At 35.1% G+C, this 19,951-nt stretch overlaps 1 protein-coding gene across 2 annotated transcripts in view; it reads left to right on the top strand.

The window, feature by feature from the left end:
• The window catches only part of COL11A1 (collagen type XI alpha 1 chain), a 187,183-nt gene that overhangs the window by 162,166 nt on the left and 5,066 nt on the right, over window positions 1-19,951 (top strand). For both annotated transcript variants that reach the window (XM_058659710.1, XM_058659707.1), the window contains exons 55-64: window positions 1,252-1,305; window positions 1,447-1,554; window positions 2,025-2,078; window positions 8,382-8,435; window positions 12,174-12,281; window positions 13,672-13,725; window positions 13,834-13,869; window positions 14,124-14,177; window positions 16,140-16,389; window positions 18,682-18,794. In XM_058659710.1, coding sequence (XP_058515693.1) covers window positions 1,252-1,305; window positions 1,447-1,554; window positions 2,025-2,078; window positions 8,382-8,435; window positions 12,174-12,281; window positions 13,672-13,725; window positions 13,834-13,869; window positions 14,124-14,177; window positions 16,140-16,389; window positions 18,682-18,794 — 885 coding nt within the window. The remainder of the gene's footprint in view (window positions 1-1,251; window positions 1,306-1,446; window positions 1,555-2,024; window positions 2,079-8,381; window positions 8,436-12,173; window positions 12,282-13,671; window positions 13,726-13,833; window positions 13,870-14,123; window positions 14,178-16,139; window positions 16,390-18,681; window positions 18,795-19,951) is intronic.

Here is a 19,951-nt window from a genome sequence, read left to right as displayed (position 1 = left end):
TAACATACATGTGCAAATGTAGTCCCTTGAAATTAAAATTGTTAATCTTTAAGTCATAGATTTATGAAGGAATCCTCATTCAGTGCAGAAAAGATATCAGACAACTGAGCTTTATTATTTCCCAAAATAATAGTCACTATCGCTGAGTTATCTTGCATAGCTTTTAGTCCTTTACATTTATGAATCCATATTTTGACACTAGAAAAAATTTCAACTTTATTTTATCCTTTAATGCATATAATCCTTCTGTACAAATAATGTTAAATTAAAAATTTACATTGAAGATCTAATGTGTGTGCTATTGGTAATGTGTTGCTGCTGCTTTAAGTTATTTCTTGTAGAATGTATACATTTGTTATATTTAAATTAAAATGCCATGAATGATAATGAATGAAGTTGCAATGGTAATATTGAGACAATTATTAATGATATATTCATCGATTATATCAGACATAAAATCAGTTCATAAAGGTTTTTGAATTTAATAAAGTCCTTGGTACTGATTTTGAGGATAGGCTTATAGACCGTGTGAATGGTGAATGGCTGTCTCATTGCCACCATTAGACTATTAACGTAGCATCTGAAAGAGACAGTCACCCTCCTGTTTTATCTTACTCTCACCAAGTAACATCACTGCTCCCTCTCCCCAAACGCCTTAGATTCCTTACATTGACATAAAGTGATTATCTGTAGTTTTATTGTTTTGCTTTATTTAAATTATTTTAAAGATTTATTTTGTTTATTTGAAAACCGGAGTTAAAACAGAAAGAAGGAGAAATGTGGAAATAGAGAACTTCCATCTATTGATTCACTCTCCATGTGATGGCCGTAGCCACTGGGTCTAGATCAGAGAGAAGCCAGGATCCCAGAGTTTTTACTAGGTCTCCCATGTGGGTGCAGGGACCAAAGTACTTTGGCCATATTACACTGCTTTTCCCAGGATCATTTAGAGCAAACTGGATAGAAAGTACAGCAGCCAGGACTCAAATTGGCATTCACATGGCCAGCCAGCCTTGATAATTATGTTTTAGCTTGCTATGCCACAATACCAACCCCTACTTTAATATTCTATGTAGAAGTTTGTACATAGAAAGGATTTTGATTTTCATTCTTGTGTTTTAAACCAGAGTGTCATAGAGAACCACAGTTTATTAAAATCTGTTACTAGTTAAGCTTGAATATTTTAAATAGGTGTACAACTGCTTTGTTTTTGTACGACATACACATCTAAAATGTAACTTGTTTTTACAGGGTCCTCCTGGAGCTGCTGGGGCAGAAGGAAGACAAGGTGAAAAAGGTGCTAAGGTAAAACAGATACTATGGATGCTAGGTTCTAGAATCTCATTTCCATACAATGAAGTACATTTACTTTGGTACACTGCATAGAAAATGGTGTCCCTGTTATTATTCATGTGTTCACATTTTTTTTTTTTTTTTTTTTTTTAGGGAGAAGCGGGTGCTGAAGGTCCTCCTGGGAAAACTGGTCCAGTTGGACCTCAGGGTCCTGCTGGAAAGCCGGGTCCAGAAGGTCTTCGAGGTATCCCTGGCCCAGTGGTGAGTACAAGTGCTAAAAGATGGCATTTTGAAAATAGCATGTTGTTTTCAGCTTTAGTTCTGCACTTGAGCTTAGCCAAAAGGCCGAGAAGCAATCCAGCTTAAGTTCTGAAGGAGATATTTCTAATAGCATTTTTTCATAAGTCACACGGTAGATATTAAACAGGAATTCTATAAATACTAGGTAATAATATGATATGCTCAAAATCTGTTATTTACTTTTTATGAATTTATGAAACAAATTTGTGAGGTAGAGAAGAAAACTAAACCCTCCTATATCAATCATGTAAAACTTTTATACACATTTCTAATCTAGACTTTCATACTTGTATGTGCATATAGACATATACATACATGATAAAGGGGAACAAAATTGTTTATGGTGTCTGTAGATATTCTGAATTCCAAGCATTTAAAAAAAATTATAGTCTTTTTTAAATGGAAAAAAAAAATGTTTTAATTTTGTTTAGGGCGAGCAAGGCCTCCCAGGAGCTGCAGGTCAAGATGGGCCTCCAGGACCTGTGGTGAGTAACAAATAAGTACTCTAGGGAGAATTCCAGTAGTGAGAGTGTTTAGATTAAGCTAGAATGCTTGAAATGTCAATTTATAAACAGACATGTTTTCTACACCATTTCATGGAGAATATTATACAATCTTTTAAGGGAGAAAATAATCCTTAATGAAAGATACATGAAAAATACTCCACTTAGTCAGAAAGGCCCACCTTATACTCCTTAGATGACAAAAAAAAAAAAAAATGCACACTGAATAAAATGCCACCAGTGACTCTGCCAGTTTAATTTCTACTGCAGAAAGATCCCCAAAATCCAAATAATAAAATGTGGTTTCCTGGGACTTCATTTAAAACAATGATGTTGGCTTAGATATATAATGATCCTTGATTAAATAAAACTGTTTTTTTCACGAATTATATAAATAGCAAATCAGATTCTATCCTCCATCTACTAAAAAGTATGCTATTAAGACACTGAATAAATTTTTTCACTATATCATCAACTTTGTTTGTGAATAATATAATTGAAAGCAATGTCAGAAAACATTTAGGGGACCTACATAATATACATAGGTCCAGTTTATTACACAGGCAAAGCTTTGCTGGCTACATATCTTGGAAAGAAAGTAAAAATGAGGACTTAACCTTCAAAATCATTGCTAACTGGGTCATTTGCTAGTTTTATAAGAATTTTTATTTCATATTATAAATAATTATGTTTAGTTATTCAAAATTATTTATTAAGTGAGTTACTAAAATGGCAAATTAAACAGCTATTACTGAGTCCCTTGTATATAGATTTCAGTATTCAGATCCCTGTATCTAGTATTTCAAACTTTACTCAAATACCCCTAACCCTGAATTCATTTTCTAAGACATGTGTATGCTGAAAAATACAATTCACAGTTGTGACTCCTGAGGGTAAATTTTATAAAAAAAAAAATACTGCAATGATTTACTAGATAGCAATTCACCTACACAAAGAGAAACTACATGCTAAAGTGATTGGTTTTGAGGTTTTGCTGATAAGAATCCCTTAGTTAATAACTGGATAAATATTAGCAAGTTTTGATTGTCGCTAGAAGGAGATTAATAATTCTGCACATCATCGTCAGCCTAGGGAGAAGCCCTGGCTGAAACAGAACGGGCAGCAAGTCTGCACTACTATTTAGGAAATATTCTCTGTAGAAGTAAACTTCCAGCTGAACAGTAACAGCCTACCTAAAAGAAAAAAAAAAAAAAGAAAGAAAAAGAAAAAAGAAGAAAACTTTGCTTTAATGTCATCCTAAAATTTGCCAGAATTTTTCTTTTTTGTTTTATCAGATTTTCAATGGGTATCCTGACCTTTCTGCTGATGAAATAAAAATTAAAATGCTGGCAATTTACTCAAACTAATCCTGAAAATTAAATCATCAAGCTCATCACCTGCTTCCAGTTTTATTAAAGTTTTATTTTTGACTGAAGCACTTATCTGTAAGGCATAATGATGAGCGTCAGAAATAGGAAGCATGGATGCCCCCCATGCTATGCACTTGTTTGGGAAGTTCACATTGTCTTGCGCATTTTATGAACTTTTCATTGTTTCAATTAGCCTGAGATATCTAATATTTAAGGAAATACTACTTTGTGTACAAGAAGTGAGGGTGACAGATAAATCACCTTCAAAATATCACTTGTGACAGTTAAGTGAGTCTTTTAATTCAACAAATAAATATGTAGTTTAGAAAACTTTTTTTTTATTAACCATAGTAAGAATCAATCATCGCTGGTTATGATCTTGTCTCTAAAGCCAAACTCCCTGGTTTCCAAAACAGGCACAACCACTCAAAGGTGGGATGACTTCAGGAAAGTTACTGTTTTCTTTTTTGCCTTAAGTTCTTCATTGTTGAGTGATTATACTAACAGCATCTGTACTACAAACTTATAAAGTTTAAATAAGCTAAATTGGGAGGGTAATATCTTCTATATTGAAGTTCTTACATTAATTGAATTGGCATTAATAACAACATATAAGGGGTTATTAAATAAAAGATTTAATATGTTTTTTAAATAGCAAAGATTTTACACATTTAATGAAAAATAACTAACTAGTTAGTTAATAAATAACTAATTTTATTCTTGTAGGTATATCATTCATGAATCTTTTAGCAAGTTTTGGCTGCTAAAGTAAATTCAAAGAATCAATAAATATAATTACATAATGACTAGAACATAATTTGATAAGTATAATAATAGTATAAGGTAGGAAATATTAGGTATAATCACAATGTGACAGCTTAAATATCATTTCCTCTGAGAATACAACATGGATAAAGGATGATATACAAGTATGATTAGATTGCTAAAGAAGGAAAAAGGGCCTAACATTACAAATTATGTACTAGTTTGCATTAACACATAAAGTTAATCCATGTCAAATTTTTAGACTAATACTTCCTCTATGAGGCATTTTGCTCTTTATAAATATATTCATAGCTACATCCACGTATACACAGTGTTCAGCTTGCTTAGCACTAGATGTCTAAAAGGAACTGTCAGATCTCCTTTTCCCTCCCACAGCTGCTGGTAACTTTATCTCTGTGTAGACAAAGCTGCCAAAGACCCTCTCCTTTTCCTGCAACTTTTCATTATGACTAGGCTAGTCGTTAAACGGAACTTATCTGTTTTTATCTTTCCAATTTTACAGATACCAGATTTGATAATTGAACACTAGGATGGCATGTATTATATATGTATGTAACAGTTCAAAAATTTTACACGTGTTTGACAGAGTTCAAATTCATTGGAGCAGACTGAAATATATTTTAAAGCTTTTATGATGACTTTTCTCTGAAATCTACTCATTCTTTTATCTAGATAAGATAACTCTATTATCTTAAGATATGATAGAATATTGCCATAAAAGTTAGGAGTTACTCAAGCTGGTTCAGTGGTTCAATTGGCTAATCCTCCCCCTTCAAGTGCTGGTATCCCATTTAGACATTTAGTGGTTCAATCGGTGTGCCGGCTGCTCCACTTCCAGTCCAGCTGTAGCTTGTGGCCTGGGAAAGCAGTGCAGGGTGACCCAAGGCCTTGGGACCCTGCACCATGTGGAAGACCAGAGGAAGTTACTGGCTTCTGGCTTTGGGTTGGTTCAGCTCAGTACATTTTGACGACTTGGGGAGTGAACGAGTGGAGGAAAGATCCTTGTTTCTGTCTCTCCTTCTCTGAGTATATCTGCCTTTCCACTAGAAATGAACGGATCTTTCTAAAAGAACAATATTTCTCACAGTAAAAATTAATTTGCATTTGTGTGGATATGTGTGTGAATTTAAGACAGATGATAGAGGTTGATGGCAAATCAAAGCTAAGGGCAAACTAAAGGCGATAACCCTATATAGACAATTTTATTGAAGCCTTTATTGCATTTTTGAAGTGCAAATACCACCTTTTGAGTATTGTTTTTATTAGAATCACTAAATTAGGCAAGACCAAGGTCTTTTGTTTTTAAGAGAAGTCATTTGGTATCTAATTTCTACCCTCTGCTTACAGTATAAAATTAACAGAATTCATCATTTTTAATAAAACATTTATTTGATATTTTAATGCATGAATTAAAATGTATTTTACTTTTAAACTTTCATTTCATATGTATTAATGCTAATAACCTGTTGGTTTTAATGTGGCTGAAAATGCATCCATTTTTTTCTCAAGTTGACTTGGTCTTATCATATATTCTCCTTTGCGACAAAAGTGAATATTTGATACCATTATTTTCTAACCCATACAAGCCTGAATAAAAAGTATGATGAGTCACTGAATTACAGTTGGATGTTTTTAATATTAAATTTAATCTGAACCCAGCAATGACAAATATTCCATCCATCATAATACAAATGTAAATAATAGTATTTGTTTTTCATCAAATTAAATATTATTACCAATTTAATTTTTCAGTCTGTTATCAGATCTGTAGTTTCTTTAAACTCCAATACAGCAGGGTTTGAGATTCAGATAAAAGCAAACACTCCAAAAGCATGGTACTGCAGGGAAAAATGTTTGATTGTGTATTCAAGATGCTGACGATTGTATTACCCCATTTTCCTATTCACTTTATTACTTATGAATTATGTATTTCTCTAGGGCTTTTTCAATTTACAGTATCCTAAAAAGGAACTTGAAAATATGTATATCTGCTTTTAATATGCAGAGCTGATGTTTTTCATCTGTCTAAATTCTGAGGGTTATTTATAACTGTTCTCAACATTTTAACATTATTAATTACTATTTCTAGCTGATATAAATACAAAACTGACTTTGCTTGGCATATTCATGCTTAAAAGCAGTTTGTAGTAATATCATGAGAGATTATTAGCTTAGTGGAATTAATATACATCACCTGTAGCTTTTCCATAAATATCGATAGGTAGGGTTAAAACCTGCTTCCAATTACATTTTTGTTGGAACTGCTTCCCATTTTTCTGTCACCACATTCCAACATGCCATAGTACATTTGACATCTAACTTGTGATGACATGACCTCAAAAAATTCTGTGATTTTCCCCCATTTAATATTTGTGTTATTTCCTTTCAAATACACTATTATTCGGCATTAATTTCCTTCCTCAATTGATGATTGACGAAGCATTTCTGATGAGACCAGCAAGAAGCAAAATACAATATTTCAGTTATGAAAGTACTAAATTGCTAAGTTATACGTAGCACATGTTTTATTTTAACGTAAATGAGACACTTAACAGTGTTCTGTTTTGCATACTTAATTGAAATTAGGATCTGATAACACAGGGTCGTATTTCTCCAACTTAAGCGAGCTTCTTACTTTTTTCACTGGTAAGATGTGATATTTCACAAGAATAGTGTTTTTGTATGTCTGTCTCTTCCTTAATAAAAAAAATTATCACAATCATTTCTAAACCTCTAAATTCCTAAATTACTGTGAGAATTTGTAGCAGGACCGATTTATGTAAACATAACACTGTCAGCTCTTAAATCAACCAGATGATCAGTTCACTTGCAATTCCCTGAAATCCTTGATTTTGAATAATTTTAATTGCAATAATTATTAAGAGAAAAAGGCCTTGCAAGAACTATGCTCCGAAATGATTTTAAAATATCAGTCACAAAATGCTGCTCTTTCTTCTTCCTATGTTCTTCACAGGAACCCTTCTGCCTCAAAATCTGGAAAATTGAAATCTGTCTTCCTTCACTTTGCGCCTTTCCTTTCTTATAGGAAAGGCAGATTTAGAGAGAGGAGAGATAGAAAGGTCTTCAGTGGGCTTGTTTAATCCCCTAGTGGCCGCAGTGGCTGGAGTTGAACTGATCCAAACCCGGAGGTGGGGAGCTTCTTCCATGTCTCCCATAGAGGTGCAAGCTTTGAGCCATCCTCTACTGCTTTCCCAGGCTGCAGTCAGGCTGCTTGGAAAGCAGAGCAGCATGGGAGGTGGAGCGGGGGCACATAAGTGTTCCTGGCATGTGCAAAGTGAGGGTGCAGATTCTAGGCTACCATGGTGGGCCCCATCTACTTTCTGAAAGACAAGCCTTCTTTAGGAGTTTCCTAAATTGCCTGGATGTTCTGTTTGAAGTTGTTTGTGCTATTTCCCTGAGTAGTTAACATCTTCACCTTGCTTATTCCTATCACTTAATGGGGTCAACTGTGATCAAATTTTAGACTTGGGACAAGAATTCAGTATATGAATCTCAGCTTTGAAAGTTAGCAATAAAGCAAGGCATCGTCTTACAAGTAAAAAGGACAAATGGTTACTTCATCAATATTGTGAAAGTGTAAGATGAATAACTAAGACAGTTTTTCAGATTTTATTCCACTAGGTAAGTACAAAAATCCTGGAATTAGGAGGTAGTCTAAGATAGCTCCTTCTCCTGGAATTGTAAGAACAAAATAATTCCAAGCACACTATTAGAAAATCGACCACAGCCAAACCAAACTACACTCTGGTAGCTTCAATTTAATATATACAGCCATTTTAAATACAATTTTTATTTAGTTAGATATAAAGATGTCTTAAAATATATTCTACATTTATTTATATAGTTATCAAAGGTAAACTACCTCTAAAGTTTGAAAAGTTTTGCATTCTTTCTGAAAATATTGTAATCTTTAAAATTTCAGTTTAGTAACCACATAAATTTATTTATTTATTTATACTGAAAAAGTTAATGCTTCACTTTTAACTACTTTTGCGCTAAACAATTGCAAACCAAACATTTCCTTTAGTGGTAACATGATTGTTAAGCTCGTATCTGCTTTGTGTGCTGCTACTGTTATTGTTATGTTATTGCTATTTTTATTATGTAGGGACCTCCTGGCTTACCAGGTCTCAAAGGTGATCCCGGCTCCAAGGGTGAGAAGGTAAGAATAAAAATGTGATTTTACTTTATTTTGATCTTGTTAAGCAAATAGCAGAGAAAATTTTTACAAATTGAAACCACTTAAAGGACATCTCAGGCATCACTTTTGCTATTCCAATAATAAGACAACTGTCAATCCTCCGAGTCCTAGACATATTGAAGGAAGAAAAAATAAGCCGAATCTTGGAAAATGTGCTCCAGAATGGAATGTTATGTCTTCTCAGTATTCCCTCTTAGAAATCATACAGAGAAAGCATGTGGTTGTACTAAAATAGCCACCTAGAAAATAAACAGATGGAGTGACAGTATGCTCATTTTTATATTTGCAAATGTTAAATTACACATTTTAACTCTGAAAAGTTTTTCGGATAATAATTTGATGTACCAGTATTTACACTGAGTTTTACCAAATCGCAACAATAAGTCTGGTTTAAAGTGTCATTAATATTTTTTAGGTAATTTTTAAATCCCATTGATCTTTTGAAAACATTATATGCCTAAAGAATGAAATTAATTTCATATTAAATGAGATGTTTATTAAAATAATAAGTTTGTGGTCATTAGTTACTTCTCACCAGTTTTTTCCATTTTTTTATTATTATTTTATGATATAGTTCTATAGTCCTGGAATTTCCCTAAATCCCTTCGTAAACCTTCCCTCCACCACTGATATCCCCTATATTATTACAATAACACAGGCCTTCACAACCAGTCATAAGTCCATCATTACAACCATTGACAATGGAATATAGTTTCATTGGGAATTCATCTTTTGTTTGAAAGTAGAGATGCATACTACATTGTATCCTCACATCTGGATATGATAGTCTCCATTACACAGTTACTCCATTACACAGTTACTCCATTACACAGTTACTTTTCATTTTCCTTAAATGAAAAGCCACAAAACAAAATCCACAGCTGGATCGAAAATAGAAATTTACAACACCATGAAGTTAAATAACATGTTACTGAATGACTAATGCGTAGCTCAAGAAATGAAAAAATAAAAAAATCTTCTTGAAGAAAATTATGTTATTGTATGACCTATGAATCAGTGAAGATTTTTATGAGAAAAAAACCATTTTGAAGAAATGAAAATAAAAACAAAAACATCAAAACCCGTGAGATAGACTTTCCACTGATCTTTGTTAGTGAGATGTGTCTCCTGTAAGCAACAGATACATGGGTTTTGTTTTTTGATCCAGTGTACTAATCTATGACTTTGGATTCATGGATTTAATTCATTCACTTTCAGCATTGATATGAATGGGTGGTAATTCAGCCCTGTCATTTTAGCAATCATTTGTTCATTGTTTGATTTAGTCTTCTGTTGTTATTTACTGGGATGTTCTTAAGATGTTCTTTGGCTTTGATGGGAGCTATTACTTTTCTCTGTCAAGAGAACATCTCTATGTGTCATTCACAGGGCAGGTCTGGAAGACACAAATTGTTTTAACTTTTTTATTGTGGAAGAATTTTATTTTATTTTCAAAGACAAAGGAAAGTTTAGCTGGGTACATTATTATTTTTTTCCCCTTTAGAATCTGGAATATGTCACTCCATTCTCTTCTGGCCAGTAGGGTTTCCTGTGAGAGATCAGCTGTGAGTCTGATTGTCATTCTTCCATATGTCAGTTGATTTTTTTCGTGTATACAATTAAGGATCTTTTCCTTACATTCAACTGAAGAGAGCTTGATTATCATGTGTGCTGGTGAACATTGCTTTTGGTCAACCCTGTTGGGAGTTCTATGCCTCTCCTGTGTTCTTTTTCCCAGTTCTCTTTCCAGATTAAGGACGTTTTCCTTTATTACTTCATTGAATACATTTTTAAACCGTGCCTATCATCCTGCACCTTCTGGAACTCCCATAACTCGTATATTTGGCCTTTTAATAATGTACCCTAATTTGTAAATGCTTTTCTTAGTTTGGTTCAGTTCATCTTCCAGCTTTTGATTATTTCACCATTGTGGCAAAAGATATCTTCCAATTCTAACATTCTTTCTTCAGCTCATTTATTCCATTATTGAAACCTCCCATTGAATTTTTAGTTTGCTCCATTGTGTCCTTCGTTTCTAATAATTCTGCTTGATTTGGTTTCAGTATTGCTATTTTCTGTTTGATATATTCCTTAAATTTCTTGAATTCCTGTGCTTCTCCTTGTTGATAAGAAGGTTTATAACAAGCGTTTTGAAATACTTTATCCCCATCCTCAATGTCTTCTTCAGTTAACTCTGAGGTTAACAAATTCTTTTGCTGCTTTGCAGGGGAGTCTTCAGTAATATTCATTGCGCCTTTGTCTTTTCTTCTGCTCTTGGTCATTGCACTTCTGATTAGCAGATTCTTTTCCTTGGGAAGGTTTTCTAAGATGTGTCATCCACAGGCCTACAGTTTGGTATTACTTACTGTGTTTGGTACCCTGTTCTTTGTTTATAGTCACCTGTGCCACTCCCTCAGGCAAGTTTCATGCCTGGTCTCTCGTGTTAGGCATTCCCCATGGTCTCCATTGCTGCAGCTCCTGGCTAACCACTCTCACATCCTGTGATCCTGTGGTGTGGCTGCACAGCTGACTGGACAACCTTTTCCCCCACTTATGGTTCAAACAGATCTAAGGTTTAGGGGCACACCAGGTGTTCTAAACAATTACATTGTTGTTGGTGGTTTTCTTGTTGAAACCTATTGGCCATTATGTCTGAGGGCCACCTGGACCTATTTTGACCCAAAAGATGCCAAAGCTGGTATATTTTCCCCTGTGTGAACAATGCAATACACTGAGCTGGAAGTGAGTTTGCTGCCAGCTCAGCACATGTACAACTGACTGTTGTCCCCCTTAAAGCTTTTGACACATTGTACAAAATGGTGCCTCATATGCCACTGGGAGATTTCTTGATCTGCTGCCTGTTAGGTCTGGGGGTATTTGGACCTATTTTTGATAGAACCTATAGGATGCCACATTGGTACAATACATGGAGCCAGAAATTGGTTTTCTCCCAGCATAGTGCATGCATAATCCTGTCACACAGCCTTTGCCTCGCTACACAAAATGGCACCCAATTCAGCTCTGGAAGGGCCTGGGCTGTGAAAACCACCCTGCTGCCTGCTTGGGGTCAGCTGTTCTGTCTCTGCTCCTGGTCAAATTCAACAAATCAGCAGGATAAGCAGTTTCCTGCGTGGGTTTACTGCCTGACCTCCCAGTGAACTACTCTTCCCACCTGGTTGCTGTTGGAGCTCCAGCTGCAGGTGGAGCTCAGTTCGCTGCTCACTGACTGCCATTGGATTATCTGGTCATTGCACTATTACACTGTTGTCTCCACTGCTTTACCATGTCAGTCAGTCTCCATGTGCCCCTCTCATGAACCGGTCCTCTGCTGTTTGCCAGAACGTGCCCTCTCTACTTCATCCTGGCCAATGAGTTTCTGTTTAAACATGTCCTTACCCTATTCCACTATCTTAATTCTCTCTGTCAGTGCTATTAAATATGGTCATTATTGTCTTTATAAATGAATTAATTCATTAAATAAAGCTCCAAACATATTTTGTAGAAATTTTTTTTTCTGTATTAAAGGGTTCAAATTAAATGAATGAATTTGGAATCTATGCTGTGTTCATCAAGGCTGTTCTAATCTTCTTCATGTCCTTTTGATTTTTTTTCAGATTTAATGAACAAATATTTTGTAACAAATTTAGTGATGGTTGCAATCTGTATATTAATAAAGTTTCTTTCCTCTCTCGCCTAAAGGGTCATCCTGGTTTGATTGGCTTGATTGGTCCTCCAGGGGAGCAAGGAGAAAAGGGTGACCGAGGACTCCCTGGAACTCAAGGGTCTCCAGGAGCGAAGGGTGATGGGGTAAGGATGGAAATGATCTGTCTCCTGTCCAATAGTACACACACTCAGGCTAACGATAATGAAAACGTAAGCACTAATTTACACTAATTTAGAGTACTTTATTTTTAATCTGCTTTAGTCAAGTGTGTTTTCAAAAGTTCTTATTTTTAGTGCAAATTGAAATTTTTATATTAAAGTCATAATAATTACTGTTCCATTTTACATACATAGCATCATTGAATCCCATCAAAAACTGTATCATAAGGGTTTTAAGGATAATTTGAAAAGATCTGTAAAAAGTATAGATATCATATAAGGGTTTATAGACTTTCAGGAAATGGGTAAAATCCAATTTTTACAAAAAAAACCCCACTTTTCTTGGGTGATACATGGAAGATGTTTAGGCTAATAAGTGCTTTTAAGTTTTCTAAATTTTGTTTAATCAAGTTTTCTTCTATTGTTCCTGGAAGGCAGCAGGCAATGACCCAAGTACATGACTGTCTGCCTTCCTCTGAGAGATCTATTTGGAATTCCTGACACTTGGCTTTGTCCCAATCCTACCTGGCTGTTGTAGCTGGCCATTGATGTCGCTGCCCAGCAGCGGAGACACTAAAATGATGAGGCATACTCTTGAGGGTCCAGGAAAAGCAAGAACCGCACTGCTGGACCCCTTCACTGCCGAAAGTGGCTGCATTTAAAACCTTCTCTCCGCTGCTCCTGTCCCCATTGGTCTAAGCTTTCCTCCCCGCTTCTCTCCGGCACCCTTCCTCCCATATTTCTTCCCATACTTTCTGCTCCATTTCTCCGTTCTTGTTCCCGTCTGTCCGTACTGCTTTTACTGCTACTGTCTGTATCCCTCTTTGCCACTTTTCCTCCCCGTACACCTTAACCTTTCCACCCGAAGATCGAAACCCTTCTTCCCTGCTCTGCTGCCCCATTCTTCCCGTTTCGTCCATTGTTCTTTCCCCAGTCTTTCTCCTCGTCACCCCCCAGTCTTTCTCATAGTCCTCTGTCTGTCATCTTCATCCCAGTCCATCCCTCCGTCGTCCGTGCCTAGCTTTTACTGGCTACTTTCATATAGTTCTCCACCAATCATTTCTCCACGTGGGTCCACTTGGTGCTACGTGATAGGCCAGTAATCACAGCGAGGGCATTAGCCTTTCCCTGTGACTTCCTGTTTACCTGCTGGTGAGACCGACTCTGCCTCCTGGCCCTGGGCCAGCCACCATCTTGCAACAGCCGCTATCAATCCTGGAGCAGCTTCAGCACCCCGCTCTCCACAATTGAGTTAGTACATAGAAAAGCTCTGTTTCTCTCTTTTTCTCTCTCTTTCTCTCTCACTATGCCTTTCAAATGACAAGAATGAACAATAAATTTGACAGGAAGATAAAATGGACGATTCTCATTCTAGGGGATTCCAGGTCCTGCTGGTCCCATTGGTCCACCTGGTCCTCCTGGCCTACCAGTAAGTAGAAGAAAAAATGTTTTTCTTTGGTAGAATTAAGTGGAAAGTACACTAAAGAGGAACAAATACTTCCGATTTTTATGTACATTTGTTCTTTGCTTTTCCTAGGGTCCCCAAGGACCAAAGGGTAATAAAGGCTCCACTGTAAGTACTTTTCCTTTTGATATTTTTGTGTTTTTCATTGTTATTAATACTATTATTATTATCATTAATATTTTCCATGATACTCTTTTGAAGGTATAGGGATTCCTCTCTCCCTCTCTACTTCCTCCTTCCCCTTTTTCCCGTGCCAGCGTTTTCCCTCATTGTGGTAGCATAGTCTTTGAGGAGCAGTGAAGCTTTCAACTGAATTTATTCAAATACCTTGTTCTCTATGTCCTGTTCCTTATTTGCAACAGGGACCTGCTGGCCAGAAGGGTGATAGTGGTCTTCCAGGACCTCCTGGGCCTCCGGTAAGTACATGATAACAAGAATAATGTGCTGCCTTGGCGTGGCAGCCTAGTGGTCAAAGTCCTTGCCTTGCCTTGCATGTGCCAAGATTCTATGTGGGTGCTGCTGCTAATCCCGTATGCCCTGTGACTCGGCTCCAGCCGTTGTGGCCTCTTGGGGAGTGAATCAATGGATAGAAAATCTTCCTCTCTGCATATCTGACTTTCCAATAAAAATAAAATAAAAAAAGAATAATGTGCTGGTAATTCTCATCTGGAGTGAGCCAATTCTCTGAATGTGTAAGAGTGATGAAAAAGTATTTTCTGCCAAGAGTGTAGATTTTATGAGAAATGATAACTATACCATTTAGGTAATCATATCTACATGTAAAACCTTAATCATTTAATTGACCTCTATTTAAAGATAAAGATTCTTCAAATAATATTATACTTTTTAATTAGGTTTTTTTCAAGAAAATTGCATACTATTTTGATCACATTTTAATAAAAGTAATTGTATGCCTTGAAGATATATCTTAACTGATTTTAGGAACAAATACACATTCAGAAGCTTGATAATATTTTTCCTAGTGTATACATGAGAATTTTAAAGTATTAACAATAACTACCACTTATGAATACTGACACTTTCCAGGCCTTACACAATTATTATGTGATAGAATGAAAATGTAGATCAATGTGAAAGATTTAATCTCTTTTCTTGAGCTAAGATGTTTCCATTGGTTTGCTGTGTGTGCCATAATGGCTCAACAGAAATGAATAGTTCACAGTTCGGAAGTCTGGAGCTCTGGTTGGAGATTTCAGCACAGGTGGTTTGTTCCTTTTGAGGGATGAGATTTTCTTTAGGCTTTTTGCCTGGGCTTGTAGATAGCTGTCTTCCTCTTTGTCTGTTTATATTGTCTTCCTACTATAACTAGATTATCTTTTTTTAAAAAGTGGAGCAAGTAATACTGTATGTGCTCATTTTTTGAAACAACTATATCACCACTGACCTATTTCCAAATAAAATTACATTATGAGGTCCTGAAGTTAGCAAGATCAAATATGCATTTTGGGAAAAGAAATTTATTCAAGAACATTATTTAACTTAGTTGTAGTTCTAATCACACATATTTAAAAAAATAGTTCTGGCTGCATTTATTTTAAGTTTGTGGATCCATACAGACTTGAGCCATACCATATTTGAGACACACTCATTTGTGTCTTTTTTTTTCTTTAGAAACGTCAGCATTTCATAAGATAAACCATCAGGTATAATCAATAACTTGTTAGATAACGCAGAGGCATCAGAATTTGTTTTAATCCTCAGAGGTTTTAAAATTTATTGTTGGAGGAGCTGTGCTATGGCAGAGCAAGAGAAACAGCAGCTTGCAATAGTAAGCATTCACATTGGAGTGTGGACCCCAATCCTGATTGCTCCACTTTTCAATCTAGCTTCTTCATAGAATGCACCTGGGAAAGTAGCAAATGCTGGCCATAGTACTTGGGTACCTGCAACACGTTTGGGAGACCAGGATTGGCTGCTTAAGTCTCAGCTTCAGAGTGAAATAGTGGATAGAAGATCTATCCTCTCTCTCTCTCTCCCTCTCTGTCTCTCTCTCGCTCTCGCTCTCGCTCTCTCTGTCTTGTTTTTTCTTTTCCTCTATCAATTTTATCTTTTAAATATTAAAAAACTTAGTGGTAGGGATAGGATATGTAAAAGAAAACTAATTAACTAAAGTGTAATATGTATATGTAACATGTCTACTCAAACTAATGTATTCATCTACAGATAAAGGTTTATAAATTATCTGACTTATTCACCTACGTGTGTATCTTCAAAGTTCATAAACATACAAGGAAAATGTATTGGATCTATGAAAAACATAACAAATTGCAATTTCTTACAGTGAAAACATTATCAGAAATACCTAGTATCTGAAGAATATTTAACAGAATGTTACCTCACATTCTCTCTCTTAACAGGGTCCACCTGGTGAAGTCATTCAGCCTTTACCAATCTTGTCACCTAAGAAAACAAGAAGACACACTGAAGGCATGCAAGCAGATGCACATGATAATATTCTTGATTACTCAGATGGGATGGAGGAAATATTTGGTTCTCTTAATTCTTTAAAACAAGACATTGAACATATGAAGTTTCCAATGGGTACCCAGACCAATCCAGCTCGAACTTGCAAAGACTTGCAGCTCAGCCATCCTGACTTCCCAGATGGTATGTTGGTAGCACAAGCTAAAGCAAGTACATTAAACCTCTAAGTGACTGAAGTGAGATATCATCTCATTAATTCAAGTTAAATACTTAATATACTCTTAAGTAAAGTGATATGAAACAATTATTGCATCTACCATTGCAGGCAGAAAAATAACAGTTTGCAATGTGTACTTTAATATCTGCTTTGGAAAATCCTTGTCTATTAAACAAGGCTTCATTAGCAAAGTTATTTGGGGCTTATTATAGATAATGCAATGTACTTTGCCTTATAAAAAATGACCAAAACATAGGTATAATGTATTAATAATATGTGCTTATTGCTAAACAACTATTACTAAAGTGTTAACTTTTATTACATTAATATTAATGCTTTACATCAACATGATTACAAAATTGTCATCAAATAATACAAATGAATATGATCAGTGCTTTGTATTTATGTGAATAACATGGATATGATTAAATAGCTTAACTGATTAATGTGATTTTTGATTTGATGGATAGAATACTAAGGAATCATGATTGCATATACAAGCATTCAACATTTGTTGGTCTATAATAGCAAGAATGGTGAGCAGTTTACTTGGCACTAAAATATCTGGATAATTTATTATATCCACAGTTTTACAAAATCTTTTGCATACCTATTGTTCTTAAAAGAAACAGTTTCAGATATTCTTTCTTAAAGAGTTATTTGCCTGTTTGAAATGCAGTGTTACAGAGAGGGAGAAAGAGAAAGAAAGGGAGAGAAAGGGGTCTTTCCTCTTCTGTTTCATTCCTCAAATGGCTGGAATGTCTGGATCCAAGCCAAAACCAGAAACCGGGAGATTCTTTCTACTCTCCCACATTGGTGACAGGGGACCAAGGACTTGGGTCATCTGCTGCTTATGTATATGCAATAGCAGGGAGGTGGATCAGAAATAGAGCAACTGGAACTTAAATCAGCATCCATACAGGATGCAGGCAAGGCAAGTGACAATTGAGCCTACTATGCCACAGGGCTGACTGCCTAGGTATTCTTAGTTGATTAGGAATATAGTTAAGAGCCATTATTATCTGACTTTAAATCTCCCACTTCATATGAATTATTTTGCTTCCCCATTTACTCCTATGAAAACGATATTTTGCACTGTGAGTCCCATAACAAATGTTATAATGGAGATTAAAATAACTTGATACAAAGGAAAAACTTAGTGTAACTCAGAAACATCTGCTGTAAAAAAAAGTCATGAAATCTAATCCTAATCAAGCCCAACCTGTTAAAAAATAAAAACACAGATGGCTATTAAAAATTCTATGTAAATTATTATCCTCACTTTAAATGTTTATGTTTATTTGGAAAAGATATTCTAGTTGAGAGATTTGCAAGGAGATTCCTACATTTAACTGGCATTATGTAGAGTTTAGATGTTTTAAAATTGAACTTTTGTTCAACTTTAGTTTGAACATGTAATAAAAAATGTCTCCTCCTGTATCAGAGTGTAAATATACTTATTAGACAATCAACAAATTCTACCAAGTTCATATAGCATTGAAGCAAAAATACACAGACCATGATATTTATATGATATAATGATCATACATTATACATGAATGAAGGTAAATATATTAAAAAGCCAAATATAAAATAGAGCAGCATGTACTTAATTATATAGAAAAACATGATTATTTACAGTCTGAGCAATCACAGAAAGGGTTACAAATTTCAGGAGAGATGAGCTCATGGTGAACTATGGTTCCCAGGTTTTTCTGTTTAATGATTATTCCTAAAAATTCTTAAGTGTGCTAATTAGTTCATCATAATTAAATTATTTTAACAATGCTGTGTAATTTTGCAGATGTACAGATAAAAGATTGCCCTCTAGCTACTTGATATGTGGTAGTGGGGACAGGAAAAATACTTAAAATGGCATGTTAGGACATAATTTCATTTAAAAAAACTTCCTGAATCTTTAAGTCACCCAAAGATCATTTGTTTTGCATGAATTGCATGTTCATGTTGGAGGAAGTGGCATTTAAGTTGAATCCTTAGAAAGTCAGCCATGCTAGGAATCACCAGGGTGTTGCAGGCAAAATGTGTGGACTATTTTCAAAGCTTTAAAGAAAGACAGTATATTGGTGTATTCATAGAACTTAAATAATTGAGACAAACTAAAGGAAAGATCATGTTTAACTACTTAAAATGTACTGTAGTATTAAAAAATCATAAAGAGATCTATTAATATTCATGTATGTAATATATAATTTTTATATCACTGCATTTATGTATGATATATTTTCTACAATTTCCAGGTGAATACTGGATTGATCCTAACCAAGGTTGTTCAGGAGATTCCTTCAAAGTTTACTGTAATTTCACATCTGGTGGTGAGACTTGCATTTATCCTGACAAAAAATCTGAAGGAGTAAGTACCAGTCTGTTTTGATGGTGAATGCTGCTGATTCTCATCATATTTTTGAAATATTGTAATCAACAGAAAAATTATACTGTCACATTTTCAGTTACAGGCTTTTTATACAGGGTAATTAAGCCATACTATTTGCATAAATATGTAGAAAACACCAAAGTGATACACAGAGTTAACAATGACATCTTTCATTTTCCTAAATGTTTTCTTCAATACCTGCTTGTTTTCTAATATCCCAGGGCTTTCTATGAAGTGGCACAGCTGAATTTAAAATTTCATTGCATGGATAATATTCTTTTGCTCAATTATCACATGGTAGAAATCACAGCTGCCTTTTTTTAACTCAAAATACCCAACTTTAAAAGGAATTAATCTTATGTATATAATATTCTGTATTTTTTTATTTTAAAATCCTTATTCTCTGATTTTTTTTTTAATTTTCCCTTAACAATATCAATACACTTGAGTTCTTACTTTCAAACTCAATGCCAATCAATGTAAGGAATCATTTTTCATTGGTATGATTTTATTTTCCAGTTATTTTGTAAGTAGAACATTTGCCCTTTTTTCTATTCATGCAATAAATTTCTTTCTTGTTAGTAAACTATGTGGCCATACAAAGGCACCCTAAGACAAAGTACAGTAACATTATGTGTGGGTAATCTTTCTTAGAGAACAGTTTGTGAGTTAAGAGTGGACAGCAAGGTGGACACAAAGCCTCTCCAAGTCTCCCAAGCCCATTTAGCATGTAGAGAAGCACAACACAGCTTGCTGTAGATGTCAGATAAGTCTGGGGAACCAGAAGAAAAATATCTCCACTCTCATTAATTACTCAAATCCCCTGCATTGAGCCCAATAAATACTCATTTTTTGCTGATTGCTACAATGCAAAATAATGGGTGGAATCCTAAAAAGATTCCAAATATTCCTCCCAGTAGAGGACAATTAGGCCTGCTTCCTACAAATGATTTTTTTATTCTTTCTGAATTCTTCCTCCTTACGTTCTGGAGTTTTGGGTTGAGTATTTTCAGAATACTTCCTTTGGCTAGTGGAAGACTCATTGTTCAGGCCATACCTGCTAATGATGGTGGCATTTTTAGGATTTCCTATGTATGGAGCTACTTGAAAATCCTGCCAGTTACCAAAAGGTTCTG

Source organism: Ochotona princeps, chromosome 2 (assembly GCF_030435755.1).
Source record: "Ochotona princeps isolate mOchPri1 chromosome 2, mOchPri1.hap1, whole genome shotgun sequence".
Classification (NCBI taxonomy): Eukaryota; Metazoa; Chordata; class Mammalia; order Lagomorpha; family Ochotonidae; genus Ochotona; species Ochotona princeps.
The sequence above is the reverse complement of the archived record's forward strand: the minus strand, read 5'-3'. Positions and strand labels throughout refer to the sequence as shown.